Here is a 16,794-nt window from a genome sequence, read left to right on the forward strand (position 1 = left end):
TCTAGTTTCCTTCCAAACTTGCACAGAATTGAAAAATTCTCCCTTTATACAAATCCATTTATCAGCTTCATGTTTTTCTTAGGTCTTGTATATTCAAATCTGAACTCATTGCCCTTTAGAATTGTTCAGTAACTTGAGTTGGGACTTGCCTTTATTTTCTTGAATCCCCGGGTTTTCTTATTTTTGTGCAGTCCGTCTTTCTGCTTCTGAGACCTTCCTGTCTAAAAAGGTCAATTCCACCCTTTTAACTGGATTACTAGTTTGGCTAGAGGTAGAATTCTAGGTTTAGTGAAGAAATTTGATGCTGTTTTGATTCTTGATCATTCATATGAAATATTTTTACTTTAAAATCACTTAGGGTTTTGCATTTATCACCAGTGTTCTCAAATTTCCTGACTGTCTTGGGTTTATTTCATCTGTTGTGCTGGGCGCTCAGAGGGTCCTGTCATTGTGTAAACTTGCTCTTCAATTCTGGGAAATATTGCTGAGCTGATTGTTTCCTTATCCCCTTCTCTATCACCCCAATCTTTTGTTCTCTAGAATTCTTATTTGAGAGTGAGCCTTGGACATCTAATTCCTATTTGTCCTTGCAGTTTGTTATACTTTCTGAGCAATTTTTATAACTTAATCCCTCAACTTTTTTTTAAGGTTTAAATTTCAGTCATCTATAATTTCTAAGACCTCCCCCCTCCAACTTGTGTTATAAACAGCAACCTGTTCTTACATGGATGCATTATCTTTTTCTCATCTCTTAAGGTTAACAGTAACTTTAAAATTTTGTTTTCTCCAAGATGTTTTACTTTCCTATTGCTTCAACTTCTGCCTTTCATATTAGAGATTTTCCTCAAATGTTTGGTGATCCTTGGCTCATACTTGGGTGGAGCATTGTAAAAGCAAATTGGATGTTGTGAATCTGGGGCTGGGAGGTGGGGGCTTCTCAACCATGGGGTTCAGTATTGGGTGATCTGGCTGTGTCATTTATTGAGGGAAACCCTTGATACATCTTTTTTGGTTTTTTTTTTTTTTTTTTTCTCCCTTGAGCTGGTCAGGTTCACCAGAGAAGTCTTTTCCCACTCTGCTGCCTGATGGGTAAAAAACCTGGCTGCCAGTGTTCTGGGATCTCGGTGCAGGAAGAATGCTGAGGGATCTGAACAAGTAAACTATTTTAATTCCTTTATTTTCATCATTGTATGCCTATTGAGTTCAAAGACCACTCTCTCACCACTTCAGATAATCTGTAGTTTTCTGCCAGGATGGGGGAGTTCACTTGTCCAGCAGTGTAGAAAGGATCTGGGTGTTTAACTGCTTGTCAGACTTTTCAACTAATCTTTTCGTCCCTTTTACCTCTATTTCTAGAGGTACCTGGGCTGCCAACTGCTTAACCTTTGGGGGTTCTGTGGTATAATCTGCGTTATCTTCACTGCTGACGGAATAGTCAGTTTTTTTGTCTGCTTAGTCAATATTTGTTCATAAGCTTTGCAGCTTCTGAAATTTTGTTGCTGTTGTCTCCTGTGCCATTCTTTGTCCTTGCAGTTTTCTTATGTTGTCCCTCACCCCACCTTTTGTTTTAAAGTATTGGTCAGAAGGGCCTAGAAGTGATGGTCTGTTTTTAGTAGCTGCTTAATTTTTGTGTGGGGTGGTGGTTGATGGAAAATTTAGGGGAACTAAAAGGGGCAGATAAAATACAGGTAGCTCAGACCCCTTCTAGAATTTGGCCAACAAAGTAAAGTTCACAAGTAGTTTGCTACTTTATTATAGAATCAACTTTTTTTTACTGATGGACAGTGTTAGGTGGCTTTGCTTTCAGTTCTTCGTCAGTTTTGTAGACTCATTAGAACTAGTAATCCCACTTCTTTTTCAAGTGATGTTTGAGCTTTCTGGGTTTGCTGTCCTAATTCAAATTTCGATACCTTTTGGTTTACTAGATATCTGCCACCAGGTGAGTTACTCTTCCTGGGGTTCTGGGTTTCCTCTTAGTCATTTCCTAACCTTCAGTGTGTATTATAAGGTTGCAAGTCTTGTTACCACATTACTCTTTCCATACTGGGATGGTAATTGCTTCGTTGTTCTTTGTTGTGCACAAGTTAGAATACAGTGTGTGGAACATGTCAGGGTGCCATTCATACTGAGATAATTTTGAAAAGTAGTCTCACTAATTACGTTAGGATCCAATTATTAGGCCTTTGCATTCTATACTTAGTCTCTGTGCTTTTATTGATTTACTGCTTGGAAAAGTTCTTTGAAGTTATCTTGTACTTTAAAAGTACTTTATGTCTAGTGCCCCGAGATAGTGGAAATTTTAAAAACCAGGACTGAACCCACTGTCCTCCACAGTATTTTGTTGGTCTTGAAATGTATAATGAGTTTATTTGGTTTTGGGGTCAGATTAACCTGAAATGTCAAAATCTAGATCCATGCATAATATATTGACACATCTTAGTAAATTTCTTTGAGAGCCGTTTACTTAATACTGAAATGTATCAGTGCACTAATAGTTAATAATTAAGAATGACCCGAAACTATTCCTAAAAAGTAGTTTTTACTACCTACTTCTGATGAAGTTGAAAAGGGTGCATACTTTATCCTTTCTTCAATACTGGCCATACTTAGTTCAGGAGTCTAGCCTGAAATTTTCCATAAAACAATTCTAGCAAGATGAATAATCCAGTTGTACAAATTGAGTCTGCTTGGCCTGTTAACTGCTGTCAATTACCTATAATCTGGAAAATTGAGGAGGGGTTGATTATAATCTGGCATTTCAAAGAGGACTGTAGGCCATTTACATCTGAATCAATAAATCAGAATTGTTTGGTGTTTTCTGGGATTTTGTATTTCACACATCCCAAGTGATCTTAGCTAAAGTTTTAAGGACTGTTGCTTTAAGATGATTAAACATGCTGTTTCATAAGGATTTTTTTGTTTCTACTTTTACCTCTTGTAAAGACAGACAAAGGTGCCGTCTTTCATAAAACTTACACCACTTGAGCATGTTAGTCATGGACCCTAAGTCTGTCTTGAAAAACAAGTCAGAAAGACAGCATTCTTAGTACATCTTTGAGTGTACAAAATGGCAGTGAGCAATAGTTTACCTAGTGGGGGAAGGGAGGAAGTAGAGGTGGCCGTAGGCTGGGGACATGGTGAGTTAGTTTTATTATTGTTTTTTAATTCTGTACAGGCAACCACTCCCTTTGTTGCCTGCATATGTCCCCTGTGGTTTGTCACTGATCTCACTCGTCCATTCCATTATTAGGAATTGGAAGTCAGCAACTGATTGAAATTGACTTGCTGTTGTCTTCAGTTGGGCTAGTTGTATATTACCCTATTGCGGTTAGCACCTTTTAGATTCTCAAGAAGAATATGTAATTTCAGAAGCTTCCCATTATAAATGGCTATAGTATAGTAGCCTTAGGAAAGACTGGGATCCAAGGGACAGTGTAATTTAGGTAGACAGGAGTGGGGTAACTGCTAAATGTTAGTTTTCCCTGCTAAGCCCTGTAAAGGCAGATAATTGTAGGGGACAGAGGGTGCTCTAAGGGTATGAAACAAGGACTTTACAAAATCGTTGTACTACCTAAAAAAGGTGAAATCCTCCTTAGGAATTAGGTCTTAGGAGCAAGCTGCTCCTTGTTACAGCAGTCCAAATCAGTTATTTTTGTTGTCATGGGAGGAATTCTTTAAAGTCGTCAAAGAAAATACAGATAGGCATTAGGAAAGGCAGTAATTCATTAAACAGGGAATAGAAGTTATTGGGTTCTATTTTGAGACATTTAACTAGCTTAGTTGGTGATGGGAAGATAGTTTACTTCAAGGTTAATTGTTATACATTTTATTTTGTAATCGGATAGGCTATATTCTGTTCATACTTTAGAATATGAAATGGAGGTTACTTTCCTGGCTGTTTTATATCAGCAAAATACTGAAAGAAACTTAAGAAATCTGTTACTGCCAGTACCTAAATGTGACATTTAACATGTCGTGGAAGCTATGCTTTGAATAAATATTTGAGAAAAGGAATTATATAATTGCCCTTTTTTTGTTGTATGGATGGCCTTGTATTAAACAGGGCTTAATCACGTTTTTAGAAACACACTTGCCAATCTCAGACCGAGGAAGTGGAATCCTTCTAAAAATAAAAATTGGAAGATGGCTCTTTGATTATTAATTACAGTGTAGTTGAGATTGGCTAAGGCAATAAAGAAAACTTTGAAATGCTCAGAAATTTGTTGTAAACTGCTTTTACAATCATTGATATATAAAGCATGCTACTACTGATCAATTAGTTATGTATTAAGACCTATCAGCATGTCTTTTTTTAGTACCTGGTTGACTTGATTTTAAGCTAACATGATGTTCTCTGTACCATTTGACATTTTCAAGACATATTCTCCCCAAACAAATTCTGTTGGAACCAAGTGTTTCCAGTTCTAGAAGCCTACTTCTAGAGTATTCATATGAAGTTTATAGTGGGCTTTAATGGGGTTTTAATTTGCACTAAGTTTTCTTCTGAAAGATTACTTATGTTCAAATTATAATGTAGTGCTTTTGTCTTACAATTAAACTCTTACGGCACTCATGCATTTTTTGCACTGTCTTGTCTTTTTTTTTTTTTTTTTTTTAATTTAAGCTTTCCCCTCTTGGATGAATACTTTGAAATAACATAGGTTTTATTTTCTTAGTTGAAAAGGTAAGGCAACTACTATCGTGTGAAATCACCATTTTAAATGATGAGATTGTTTTAAAAGTTAGCTTATGCATAATTGGTCAAATAGTATTACATGTTGAAGAGTCATTGAATTTGATGGAAGGAAAAGGCAATTTCTGGTTTTCTCCAGAATGTTCATGAGGAAGGATATTGAGAGTAGGAAGATGCTGGATGGGGGATGCTTAGTCTTTGTTCCCTACTGTGTTTGCTATCAAACGTAGTAAGACCACTTAAAAGCGCTGGTAGGCCTTTAGTATTTACACAGACTTCTATAAATTTTTCAGAAAATGGCAAGCTGAATTAGATGTGTGTAACAGCAATGATGTTAACCAAGGTACCTGATGCTCACTGTAAATATAGAGAAAGCCTAACAGTGTTGCTTCACTATTCCATTTCCTACATTTTTGTCCCTTGAGAACTCTTGAAGGAATGTGAGTCACTCAGTGCTGGCCTGATGAGAGAGGTGGCCGTTACGGCGTGTCATGGTGTGGTGCTGAGCAGGTCTTCTGCTCCCCCACGAATGACCTCCTCCTGTGTTACCAGCTTGTAATTTGCCTTTTTCTAAAAACCAGAGACCGGAATTAAATAATAGGTCTTGTTATTCTAGGTTCTGCCATGATAATGAGATAATATGAACTTTCAAAACAGTTAAAATAATCATTTTCAGATAAATTAAAATGTATGGGACATTCTATTTAGCAGATTTAAAAAATTTCTAGTTTGGTGTATTCAATGGGATAGATTATTTCAAATGATGGATTCAAGGTCTGGGTCTGTCATTTGCCCTGTGATGTTGGGCACATAAAGTTTAACTTCTCTGAGCATCACTTTTTGCAACTGGAAAATAACTTCCTCAGATACGGACACTAAATGATAGGTATGTGAAAATGTTTTGAGGTTAGTAGTTCTCAAGTTCATCATGGGATTAAACACTTTGAGGCCCCATCCCAGCCTTAAGCAGAATCTTCAGGGGTGGAGCCCAGGCATCTGTGTTACTAAGATCCCTCAGGGATACTGATGCTAAGAGGTGAAAACCAAAGCTTCACGTTTATTGCTGTGGCCATGTTTAACAGCTGTGGAAATCACGCACATGAAAAAAGATCAAATGTTAATGCCTATATGTGCTGGGCAGTCTGAATACAAAGAGTGTGTTGTGGCCAGGTTTGTGGGGTGTAGATACACATAGCCGTCCACCATGATGGGACGAGTGCCCTTTTCAAAGCTTGCCTGGGCACCTGCAGGGACTCCCTCCTTTTGTTTCTGTAACTCTCTGGGCCTCCCTGGCTATGAACTTTGAGGAGATTTGACGTAGAAGCTCCGTGATTTTGCTGAGTAATTTGGGAAGATGAGATGAGCAGAAGGGAGGAGTCAAGGCAGGATAAGACAGTTCTAGGTTATAGAATAGCTGTGATCCCCTTTATAGAGGTGGGAAGTAAGGTCAAATAAACAGTTTTGTGGGGAAAGGAAGAGTGTTGAGTTTTGGGAATTAAGATGAGGTGTTTGCATGATACCCAAATGGGTGTATTCATTATGGGAAATGAGAGCCAGAGGCTGAGTTCTGCTGCAGAGTGAACGAATGAAAGGTTCCAAGGTCTAGTCCACCTGCACCCCCACAGCAAGCAGTGTCTTCATTTGTTGATCCTCTTTCCTCTTAGGACCCCAGAGGACTGAGGCAAGTGACATAATTTGTGTTTCAGTTTTTTCATCTCTAAAATGGAAATAATAGTACCTACCTTGGGGTGGTTGTGAGGATTAAATAAGAATCTCTGAAGTACTTAGCTACTGGCACATAATCAGTGCTCAGTAACTTAATCATTACTGTTAACTGCCTTTACCTATTGAGAGAAATTCGATTTCTTATTAGATGCAATTCCCATCCCACTTATAACCCATCTTCCTCAGTGACTGGAGGCAGTGTTGACCATTATCTTTCCTGAATTTATTCTCTGCCATGAGGTGCACCACTTAAGCAGAGGTTGTTTTAACAAGTTTATGATTTTCATTGGTCTTGACTCCTCAACTGGAACGTAAGCTTCCCTTAGGATTAGGATCATTTCTTACACTTCTGTATTCATCCATTAATTTCTCAAAACATTGGTTATTTCTATCAATCTGGTAACTAGGAACAAATCCTAATGTTTTGCAACTGTTGTGATGCAGAGAGGTGCTCAACAATATTTGAATGCATGAATATGAATGAAGGAAAAAATCCAAGATTGCCTTAATATTTGTTTCTTTCTACTCAGGTGTGCTCTGACAGATGTAGCACAAACAGCAAGGAAACAGTCCTTACTAAATGAGTGCTCTTCTTCCTGGCAGCTTTGAACAGTTCATAAAAACGCAAGTCATCTTGAAAACTCTTAAACTCTATTTAAGACTGCCTAGGAAAACAGGCATTACATGGGACTTGTTGCCTGGAAGCAGGGTGATCGCCTGTGTTGTAAACATGCTGCAAGTAGAGAGGAGCTTGCAAAGGCACATTGTTCACTTTTAGGCTTCGGGGTCTCCACATCGTAATATGTACAATTGTTGGGAGGGGCTAGATTAGGTGACCTTTAAGTTCCATGTCTTCTAGCAATAAATACGCTAGTACTCACTGGCAATCAGGATACAAATACTTTGTTTTTATACATAATAAAAATTACAGAAATGTTAGGAGGCAAATTTTATAGGGCTTCAAAAGTCATGGCAGCAAAATACATGACAATTCCTCTTCTCACAGTACTCCTCTTCACATTCCTGTCTGTCCCCCAGAAACAACATACTAACCTGGCAAAAAGCAAAACAGTATTGATATGTCTTGTCTGGCCCATAATTACGGGGTCAGATGATAGACTCTTGAGTTTAACATACGGGTTTCATGACTATATACCAGAGTCAGGACTTGAATCAGTAAGATGAACTAACATTTATGTAGCACTTAGAATGTGGCGGCCACTGTTTTCTGTGCTTTGCATTATACTAACTTAATAGTTTTTACCTCTTCATGTCTTGTAAAATTAAATGAGACACCCCTCCCCCAAAGCATTTAGTACATTGTATCAGAGTAAGTATTCAATACATCACTTACTTGTTTCCTGGGTATAAATTATAGAAACTCCAAAGTTTCTAACATTTAAAATCCTTTAAAAAATATTTTGTGAATGGAAAGGTGATATTGTGCTGGAGGAATTGGTACCGGTTTAAAATACTGTTATGTCACCATTATCAGAATTAAAATGAGTTATCTAGGAGCCAGGAACCCCAGTTCTAATCTTTTATTCTTCCCCATGGATCACTAAATGATTTTTAAAACTGACTTTAGACCTCAAGTTCCCACTTAGGAAATAGAATTCATGAAACCTTGTTTCCAACTGCAGAGCGAAGTTAGATGCTTTGGCTATTGGAAATCTTAGTGATTTGAGGTTATTGGGTGAAGTGTTTCACTCAAAACAAAACAAAAGGCTGTTGGAGTGGTAAGAGAGGAAGACAGGACCTGTGATCTATTAGATTTCCTGATCCAAGGAAATGCCTAGTATAAAATACAATGGTTTGAATTTTCATTTCCAATGAAAGAATATGTGGAATAGGTGAATGTGTATTTCTGGACTGTACTCATGTTAAGATTCTCATATTTCTAAGGGAATTTTAAGGTCATGGTCGTTTCTGAGTAAGGAGTAAGATGACAGGGATTTAATCAATGCCATAATGCTGTCATCTTTTTCTATTAAGTAATAGTTAACACTTAAGTAGCATTTACTATGTGACAGACATATAACAACAACTCTGCAGTATATTGTTAGCTCCATTTTACAGATGAGGAAACGGGCACAGGTTAACTAACTTGTCCAACGTCTCGTAGATGGTACTCGGCAGAGCAGAGAGTTGAACCTTGGCAGTCTGATTCTAGGGTTTGGGTTCTTAAACTTAACAAAGGGAAGAGAGGCTGGGGAAGTGGTGGAGCAGTGGAAAAAAATGAGATGACAGAAATGGAAGAGGTATAAAGACAAGAGTCAAGGGACTCTGAAGGGACAAGGAAATACTTCCAACCCCTCTTTCTCCAGTCTTCCTACCACTAGAGAATGCTTTCATAATTGCTTGCTGTAGAACTCTATAATTACATATAACAATTTATTGGTACCTGCTGGGGATGGGGAGAAGAAAGGTCAGATTGGTATTACATTTGTAGTTAAAAGAATGATGATGATTGAAAGGAGAATTGCCACAGTGATGATTATAATCTTTTTGAAGTGTTTCCACCATATCCTCCTAAGAATCTGTCTTGTTTTTTGGGATTCTTTGACCTGAAATAAAAATAAACACAAATTTAATGTTTTCTTTCCATTTCTGGATTAAGGGGCACACTCCAATACTTATTAGAGCTATCTAAAACAACTGATTTAGTTTGGTTTTGACCAATCCCAAGAAATATCAATTTGAACGGTTTTTGTAAAATGATGCACCAAGATTCCAGGTGCCTTCCTTATTGTGTTCAGGTGCACTCTTATTAGCTTTCCTTTGAGCCTCAGTTTCCTCATCTTCACTTCCTGATTTTACTTAAATGCCACTTTCCCTTACAACCTATTGGAAATTGTTCCCCCATTTCCATCCCAGAAGCCCTATTCCCCTTCAATACATTATTTTTCTCCACAGTACTTATCTCTTGTCTAACTGTGTAAATTTTACTTATTATTTGTCAAGAATGTAAGCTCCATGAAGGCAGGGATTTTTGTCTGTTTCATTCACTGCTATATTCCCAGCAGTGGATGATATAGAGCAGATTTTCAGTTAATACTTTTTGAATGAATGAACAAATAAATCTGTATATTAAATGGAGATAATACTATCTGCCACATAGTAGCCCAGATTGTGAGGATTAACCGAGACAGTGGATATAGTATATTTAGACTGCCATATAAGAATAAATTATGCCATTATTATAATTAATATTTTTGATGAATAAAGAGATGGATTTTGTTAAGTACTTTATGATACAAAAAGTTTCATATCTTAACCTAATTCAACCTAAATAAAATAGCTCACTTTTATTAACTTGCAAAAAATTACTGAGAGAAATCAAGGAGCAGTGTGGAGAAATGAAACAAGGCCACACAAAATAGTAAAATTCTTTTTTTTTTTGCTGCCAAAAGTTTTATTGTTTTCATTTGGTCCACTCCTTTTTTGTTCTCTAAATATGTATAAGTGATTCTCATATAGCTATGTTACAAATAAATTACTTGGTGCTTACATGGACTTCTGCTGTCTGCCACCTGGAAAAGAAGTAAAACTAACATTTCAATTAATTTTCTTCATGTATCAGATAACCTTCGTTACTCTCAGTATATAAGGTGACTTTCCAAAAGCCAAGCCAAGGGCCAGGATTACAGTGCATACTATAGATGTCCTGGGTCCTGGTGTACTACTCAGATGGCCTCATGACTCTAATGTATGACAAGTTATGAGAGCCCCAGGTTTACGTATCCAAGATGCTCTTGGTTATTCCCAAGGATCTGGCATATGGAAGCTAGTGACTGGGTGTACTTTACAGGATGTTATAATTTATTGACTGCTTTAAATGCAGGTACTATATGACATACATTATATGTATTTTTGCATAATAATATGCAATACTCATAAAAATCCTGTGTGAGCATTCCTATTTTACAGCATTGAGGAAAATGAAGCTCAGAAAGGTTTAAGTTATGTGCCTAAGGTCATGTAGCTAGTAAGTGGTGGAGGTGGAACCCAAATCTAGAATTACATGGTTATACTGCCTTGTGTAGAAATATTTAACTAAGGTATAAACAGACTTTACATTCTTCTCTTAGATTATTTTCTGTCTCTTTTATTAATGTAATATGCATATGTAGTTTGAAAAGTCAGAATTCTACCAAGCTTATTAGTAAAAACATTCTCCTGCCTTACTCCTTCCTACCCCTGATCCTGTTTTTCAGAGGTAATCACTTTCAGCTCTTTTTGTCCATTTTGTTTCTTGCTGTATCTTTATCACCTGGAAGAGCAGTTCTCAACTGGGGCGATTTTGCCCTCCAGGGGACATTTGGCAATGTCTGGAAACACTGATTTTCATGACTGGAGGGGTGCTACTGGCATCTAATGGATATCAGCCAGGGATGCTGTTAAACATCCTACAATGCATAGGGCAGTCCCTGCCACCCTCCAAACAAGTAATTACCCAGTGCAAAATGTGCCAGCGTTGAGAAACACTGATCTAGAACAGCGTCTGACACATAGTGGGTGCTCAATAAATAATTGTTGAATGTACCTCATTTAGCTGTTTATTTTTTTCCTGGTGTTTGTTTTCTTCTGCATTACTAGAAAGCATATATATTTCTTGATTTTTCTATTTCCAACTATGGAAAAGAAGATAGAACTCTCACCATACTCCCCAAACCCCACCTTCCCCCAACACACGCCTTTCCCTTCATTCCTATCCTCTCTTTTTGTTTAATTAAAACTTTGTAAATATTTGCTGAGCCATGCAGTATATTTGATCACATTGACTTTAATGTATAACCTTTTGGTTTCTCTAGAGCTAATAATAGGTAGATAGTTAAATAAAATGTTTTCATTTGTTAGTTTTTAATCTACCAACCAATAATTCATTCCCAGACTCTCCAAAGGAGCTGAAAAATATCCTTCCTTTGATGGCTCCTGTGTCATTTCCTCCTGCTTTATTTTGAAGAAGTTTCTCACAGAGTCTTTTGACCTGTTCCAGTCTGGTTTGGTTGGGTTCTAGGTTTGCTATATAGTTTTAATCTTGGGCTGTTTCATTAATTTACTGGGAATGCCCCGCTCTTGTATTGGGCCTTCTGTTTTCTCAATCTCATGTCTTTCCTTTTCTTGAGTTATTCCCTCCTATTGGTGAAAAAGATCTGCCAAAAAGTTCCTTAGAATGGGTGAGTGGGAAGTGTGTTTCTGAGAAACTGCATGCCTAGAAATGTCTTATTCTACCCTTACTTTGAGTTGGTAGTTTGATTGGGTATAGAAATCTAGTGTGGAAGTCATTTTCCCTCAGAGTTTTGAAAGCTTTCCTCCATTTTTCTTTAGCATCCATAAATTGCTATTGCAAAATCTGATGGTATTCTAATTGCCAAGTCTCTGGTTTTTTTCTCTCTCTGAAAGCCTTTAGAATCTTCTCTTTTTGAATGTTCTCTAATTTCAAGATTACATGCCCTGCTATGGTCCTTGTTTTTGTTCACTGAATCTGCAAACTCATGTTATTTGGTTCTAGAAATTCTTCTTGTATTAGTCTGATTTTCTGCCCTCTGATTCCTTTATTTTCTTTGCCTGAAATTCCTGTTATTCATATGTTGGATCTCTTAGACTGATTCTGTGTCTTTCTTACTTTTCTCTCTTTTTGCTCTACTTTCTGAGAGAATATCTCAACTTTATAAGTATTGAATTTTAATTTTTTACCATTATTTTAATTTCCAAAAGATCTTTTTTGTCCTATAAATAAGCTTTTAATGGCTTTCCATTCTTGTTTTGGCGATGTATTATTTTCTATTATTTTCTCAAGATATTAGAGAGTTTTTTCTTAATGAGGCTTTCTTTTGCTTCTGTGTGACCTATTTTGTCTGAGTTCCCTTTCTTCCATTTCTTTTCATTTTTTTTTTATTATAGAGACTTTCCTCACATATCTCCTGATCTGTGTTGTTGATTTACTGAAATGATGATTGCACACTCAGTGTCAGTGAGAGCTGTCATTTGATGGGCTTCACTGTAGGATAATCTGGGTGTGGACCTGACCGTTTCACTGGGGGAATGCCTCAATATCAGTAGGTTTTTTTCCCCCTGGTCTAGTCAGTTTTCCTAGAGAGGAATCCTCTAATCTCCTGCCTGGGTGAAAATGACTGGGAGAGAGGTTGGGGAGTGGTCACCATGTGCAGGATGCAGATTTTTACTTAGTCCATCTGATTTTAATGTGATGGCCACTCTGGCCTCAACTGTACCTGGTGTCGGAGTTTAGAACCTCTCTGGTCTATTGTCTTTAGATAATAAAATTTATTTTTCTTTGTCAGGGATAAGGAGAGGAAGTAATGTAACTGTAAAAAGTAGGGAAAGGCCTACGGATTATATGCTTCTTTTAAAGACTTTAATAGAGGAAGATTGGCACAGATAGCTTAGGGACAATCTTCCTCAAGCAAAAAGGGGAAGATTGGCAACAGGGCCAATCTTTCTCACCAAAAAAACCCAACTAACCAAAACAAAAAAACCAAAAAAGAGTTTAGACCCAGTCTCTTCTTTCTAGACTGCACTGCAGGTCTACTTTTAGAAGTCCCAGGTGGCTCCAATTTCGGGTCCTCTCCAAGGTGCCATGGCTTGGATCAGGTTGCATCTTAATATCTTCTCCCGCCACAAGCTTAGGTTTCGAGCTTTCACAGCTCTGCCGAGGCTAATAAGTACTCATAATCCCTTTTCTAGTTTCGAGAATTGTTGATATTTCTTACCTGTTGTCTTTTCTCTTGTTTTTTATCCTAGTGGTTTATACATTAAAATCTCTGATTATTGTTTTACGTATCATTTTTTTGGAGTTTTGAGAGGATACCAAGATAAATGTGTATGTTTAAGCTGCCAAGTTAAAATCCACGACCCGTATTTATCTGTAGGCAGACTAACAGAAAGCTTATTGGCCTACTTTTTGTTAAAAAACCAAATCTGCTTTTTAAGAACATTCAGTAGAGTCTTGTACAAAAAGACCAAGGGAAAAGAGAGAGGGAAAACTAATTTAGCTAGGCAAACATAGAGGGTTTAGTGAGAGGGATTATGTGCCATGTGAAAATGATGTGAGGAAAATTATAAAATACTTCAATCATTCCATCTTTTACTGAGCTGCTTCCACTCAGCTGGCTTCAAAGAAGAAGTCATTTTTCCCTCCATGTAATCATGAAAATACAATGTATACATAAAAGTGGGATTTGTTTGGAAGGTAAGGCAGTAAAGTGAAATAAAATCTCTTAAAATTTCTTTTTGCTATAATTTTTTGGGATTTAGATGTTGCCTCTTTTGCCATAAGAAAGACACATAATATAATCTAAAAAAAAAGGAAAGATCTGGTGGATTATGTAAACCCATAACCCTGCCACTATTACTACTGAAAAATGCCAGATAAAATTTAAGAAGCAAACTTTTTTTTGAGATTTTATTTTTTTTTCCCCTTTTTCTCCCCAAAGCCCCCTGGTACATAGTTGTATATTCTTAGTTGTGGGTCCTTCTAGTTGTGGCATGTGGGATACCGCCTCAGCATGGCTTGATGAGCGGTGCCATGTCCGCATCCAGGATCCGAACCGGTGAGACCCTGGGCCTCCACAGCGGAGCCCGTGAACTTAACCACTTGGCCACGGGGCCGGCCCCAAAGAAGCAAACTTCTTTTTTTAAAGATTTTATTTTTTTCCTTTTTCTCCCCAAAGCCCCCCCAGTACATAGTTGTATATTCTTCATTGTGGGTCCTTCTAGTTGTGGTATGTGGGACGCTGCCTCAGCATGGTTTGATGAGCAGTGCCATGTCTGCTCCCAGGATTCAAACCAACGAAACACTGGGCCGCTTGCAGCAGAGTGCACAAACTTAACCACTTGGCCACAGGGCCAGCCCCCAAAGAAGCAAACTTTTAAATGCATAGCTGAACTTGGAAGAAAGTAAGAGTAAGGCCAGGTGCAGGAATCTAGGAATGCAGTGAGAAATTGTACTAATGGTGCCTTTCTGGATTTGGGAGGGTGATGATATTGGCCTCTGTCATCCAGGGCTTAGGAGTTTAGTGCTCACAGGAGGCTAGGCCTTGGGCTCACATGAGGAGAGCAATGGAACTATACTGAATTTCCAGGCTTCCTGTTAACTAGGCTCAAAGGTTTGTCTTCCTTGATTCTCCCTCACTGCACATACAATGTCAGCAACTCCAATTCGCTCCACCTTCAAAATATATCCAGAACATACGGCATTGGCATAACCATCAGGTGGTAGGCAGTGAAAAAACTATTAGAGGCTGGAAAGATAAAGACCTATGCTATGCAGAGTAAGATATATAAGATATATACTATCACCTGTGATAACTTGGAAGGCAGACAAAATGCCTACTGTGTCTGTCACTTTAGAAGAAACGGTTGGAAAATAGAATGGTAGAAGTGTGGGTTCTTGTTACTGGTGCATTGAGCAAGGCAACAATTGGCTGGTTTGTAGGAAGAAATGAAAAGGAATAGAGAGGAAGCAGAAATGTGGGACATTGAAAGATTGGGTAAGCTGATGGTTTGTTTGGCCCAAACGATAGGAAATAAGATTGAAAGGATCTTTTAATTACAAATACCTATTGAGATTCTTCCCTTCCTCAATAACAAAAAAACCCTAAACCTGTTAAAAAAAAAAAAAACAAGAGCAAACGACTTGAATTGACTTTCTCCACTAAGCAAATGCAAATCAAAATGAGATAACCACTTCAAACTGAGTAAGATGTCTATAATTTTTAAAAAAATGGAAAATAACAAGTGTTGGGACAGGATGTGGTGAAATTGTAACCCTTTTACGTTACTGGTGGGAAGGTAAAATGGTTCAACCCCTGTGGAAAAGAGTTTGGACATTCCTCAAAAAGTTAAATATAGAATTATGATACAATCCAGCAAGTCCATTCCTATGTATATATGCAAAAGAATTGAAAGCAAGTATTCAAACAAAAAATTGTACACAAACGTTCATAGGAGCATAATTCACAGTAGCCAAAAGGCAGAAACAACCCAAATGTCCATCAACCAATGAATGGATAAACAAATTGTGATATATTCATACAATGGAATATTATTCAGCCGTAAAAAGAAATGAAATACTGATACATGCTATAAAATGGATAAACCTTGAAAACACCATGCTAAGTGAAAGAAGCCAGGCACAAAAGATCACCTATGATTACATTTATATGAAATATCCAGGATAGGGTAAATCCGTAAAGACAGAAAGCAAATCAGTGGTTGGTTGGAGAGTAATTGCTTAATGGATATGAGATTTCTTTTTGGGGTGCTGAAAATGTTTTGGAGCTAGAGAGGTGATGGGTACAACATTGTGAATGTACTAAATGCGACTGAATTGTATACTTTATAATGTTAATTTTGTGTGAATTTCACTTCGTTAAAGAAAAAAAAAAGATTCTGCCCTGCAGTACAGATCAGACTAAGGGTGTAAGCTTCCTATCCAAACCTAATGGCCACAAGGTAGTTGCCTTTAAATTGAGAGGGTGGCATGAGGGTAAGGAAGCAAAGAAATAACCGGGCTTCAGAAATATTGTCTAGAAAAGAACTTTACATGTGGCCACAGTCACTTGGAAATGATTAGAAGCAAAGAGATTAGAAATTAAATTTTGAATGGAATTATAAATGAATCAAAATCTGGTCCTTTGAAAAGACCAAAAACAAGTAAACAAACAAAAACAGCTTGATTAAAAAATAAAGAGAGGTTAGGAATGAGAAAATAAAGCTAACCGTAGGCACAGGATAGACTAAAAGAATTATATGAGAATACACCACACATGGCATATCGTATATAGTTATTATACATTGCTAGAGTCAGTCTTTTGAGACAATAGTGATAAAACTGTAACATACTGAACCCAACCAAACATAAAAACATTTAATGTGCAATTCATCATATTAATGTTAAAGAAAAAAAATCATTACCTCAGTTAATACAGAAAAAGCATTTGATAAAATTCACCTCGTTTCATGGTAAAATTTCTTAGCAAATGGGGAATGGAAGGGAACTTTTATAACTTGTTAGAAGGTATGTATCAAAATCTGGATGTAAATTTAATACTTAATTGGGAAGCATTAGACGTATTCATTTTCAATCAAGAACAAAACAAGTATTTCAGACATTACTACTTCTATTCAGTATTTTACTGGAGGTTCTAACTAATGTTGTAAAGACAAGCAAAATAAACAAACAAATAAAAGAAATGTAAAGGATGAAAAAAATCCAGTCATTATTTGTATATGATAGAATTCCTATGTAGAAAATTCAAAGAAATCCATAGACAAACAATATTACCATAAAAGATTTCAGCAAGATTTGGGATGCAAAATCAGTACGCAAAAATTGATTGTCATCCTATTAA

The 16,794-nt window shown here is 37.1% G+C and overlaps 1 protein-coding gene across 2 annotated transcripts in view; it reads right to left on the reverse strand.

The window, feature by feature from the left end:
* Positions 1–7,305: 7,305 nt before the first annotated feature.
* LOC103562997 (uncharacterized) overlaps positions 7,306–16,794 on the reverse strand; it is a 33,348-nt gene continuing 23,859 nt past the window's right edge. Inside the window, exons 6-7 of one of the 2 annotated variants that reach the window (XM_008538185.2) lie at positions 8,823–8,985; positions 7,306–7,471 (exon numbers count right to left, since the gene is read on the reverse strand). In XM_008538185.2, the coding sequence (XP_008536407.1) occupies positions 8,848–8,985 (138 nt within the window). In that variant the 3' untranslated portion in view covers positions 7,306–7,471; positions 8,823–8,847. Of the gene's footprint in view, positions 8,986–16,794 lie in introns of both variants that reach the window. The other variant, XM_070614550.1, reaches the window with a different exon arrangement.

Source organism: Equus przewalskii, chromosome 3 (assembly GCF_037783145.1).
Source record: "Equus przewalskii isolate Varuska chromosome 3, EquPr2, whole genome shotgun sequence".
In the NCBI taxonomy this organism is placed as follows: Eukaryota; Metazoa; Chordata; class Mammalia; order Perissodactyla; family Equidae; genus Equus; species Equus przewalskii.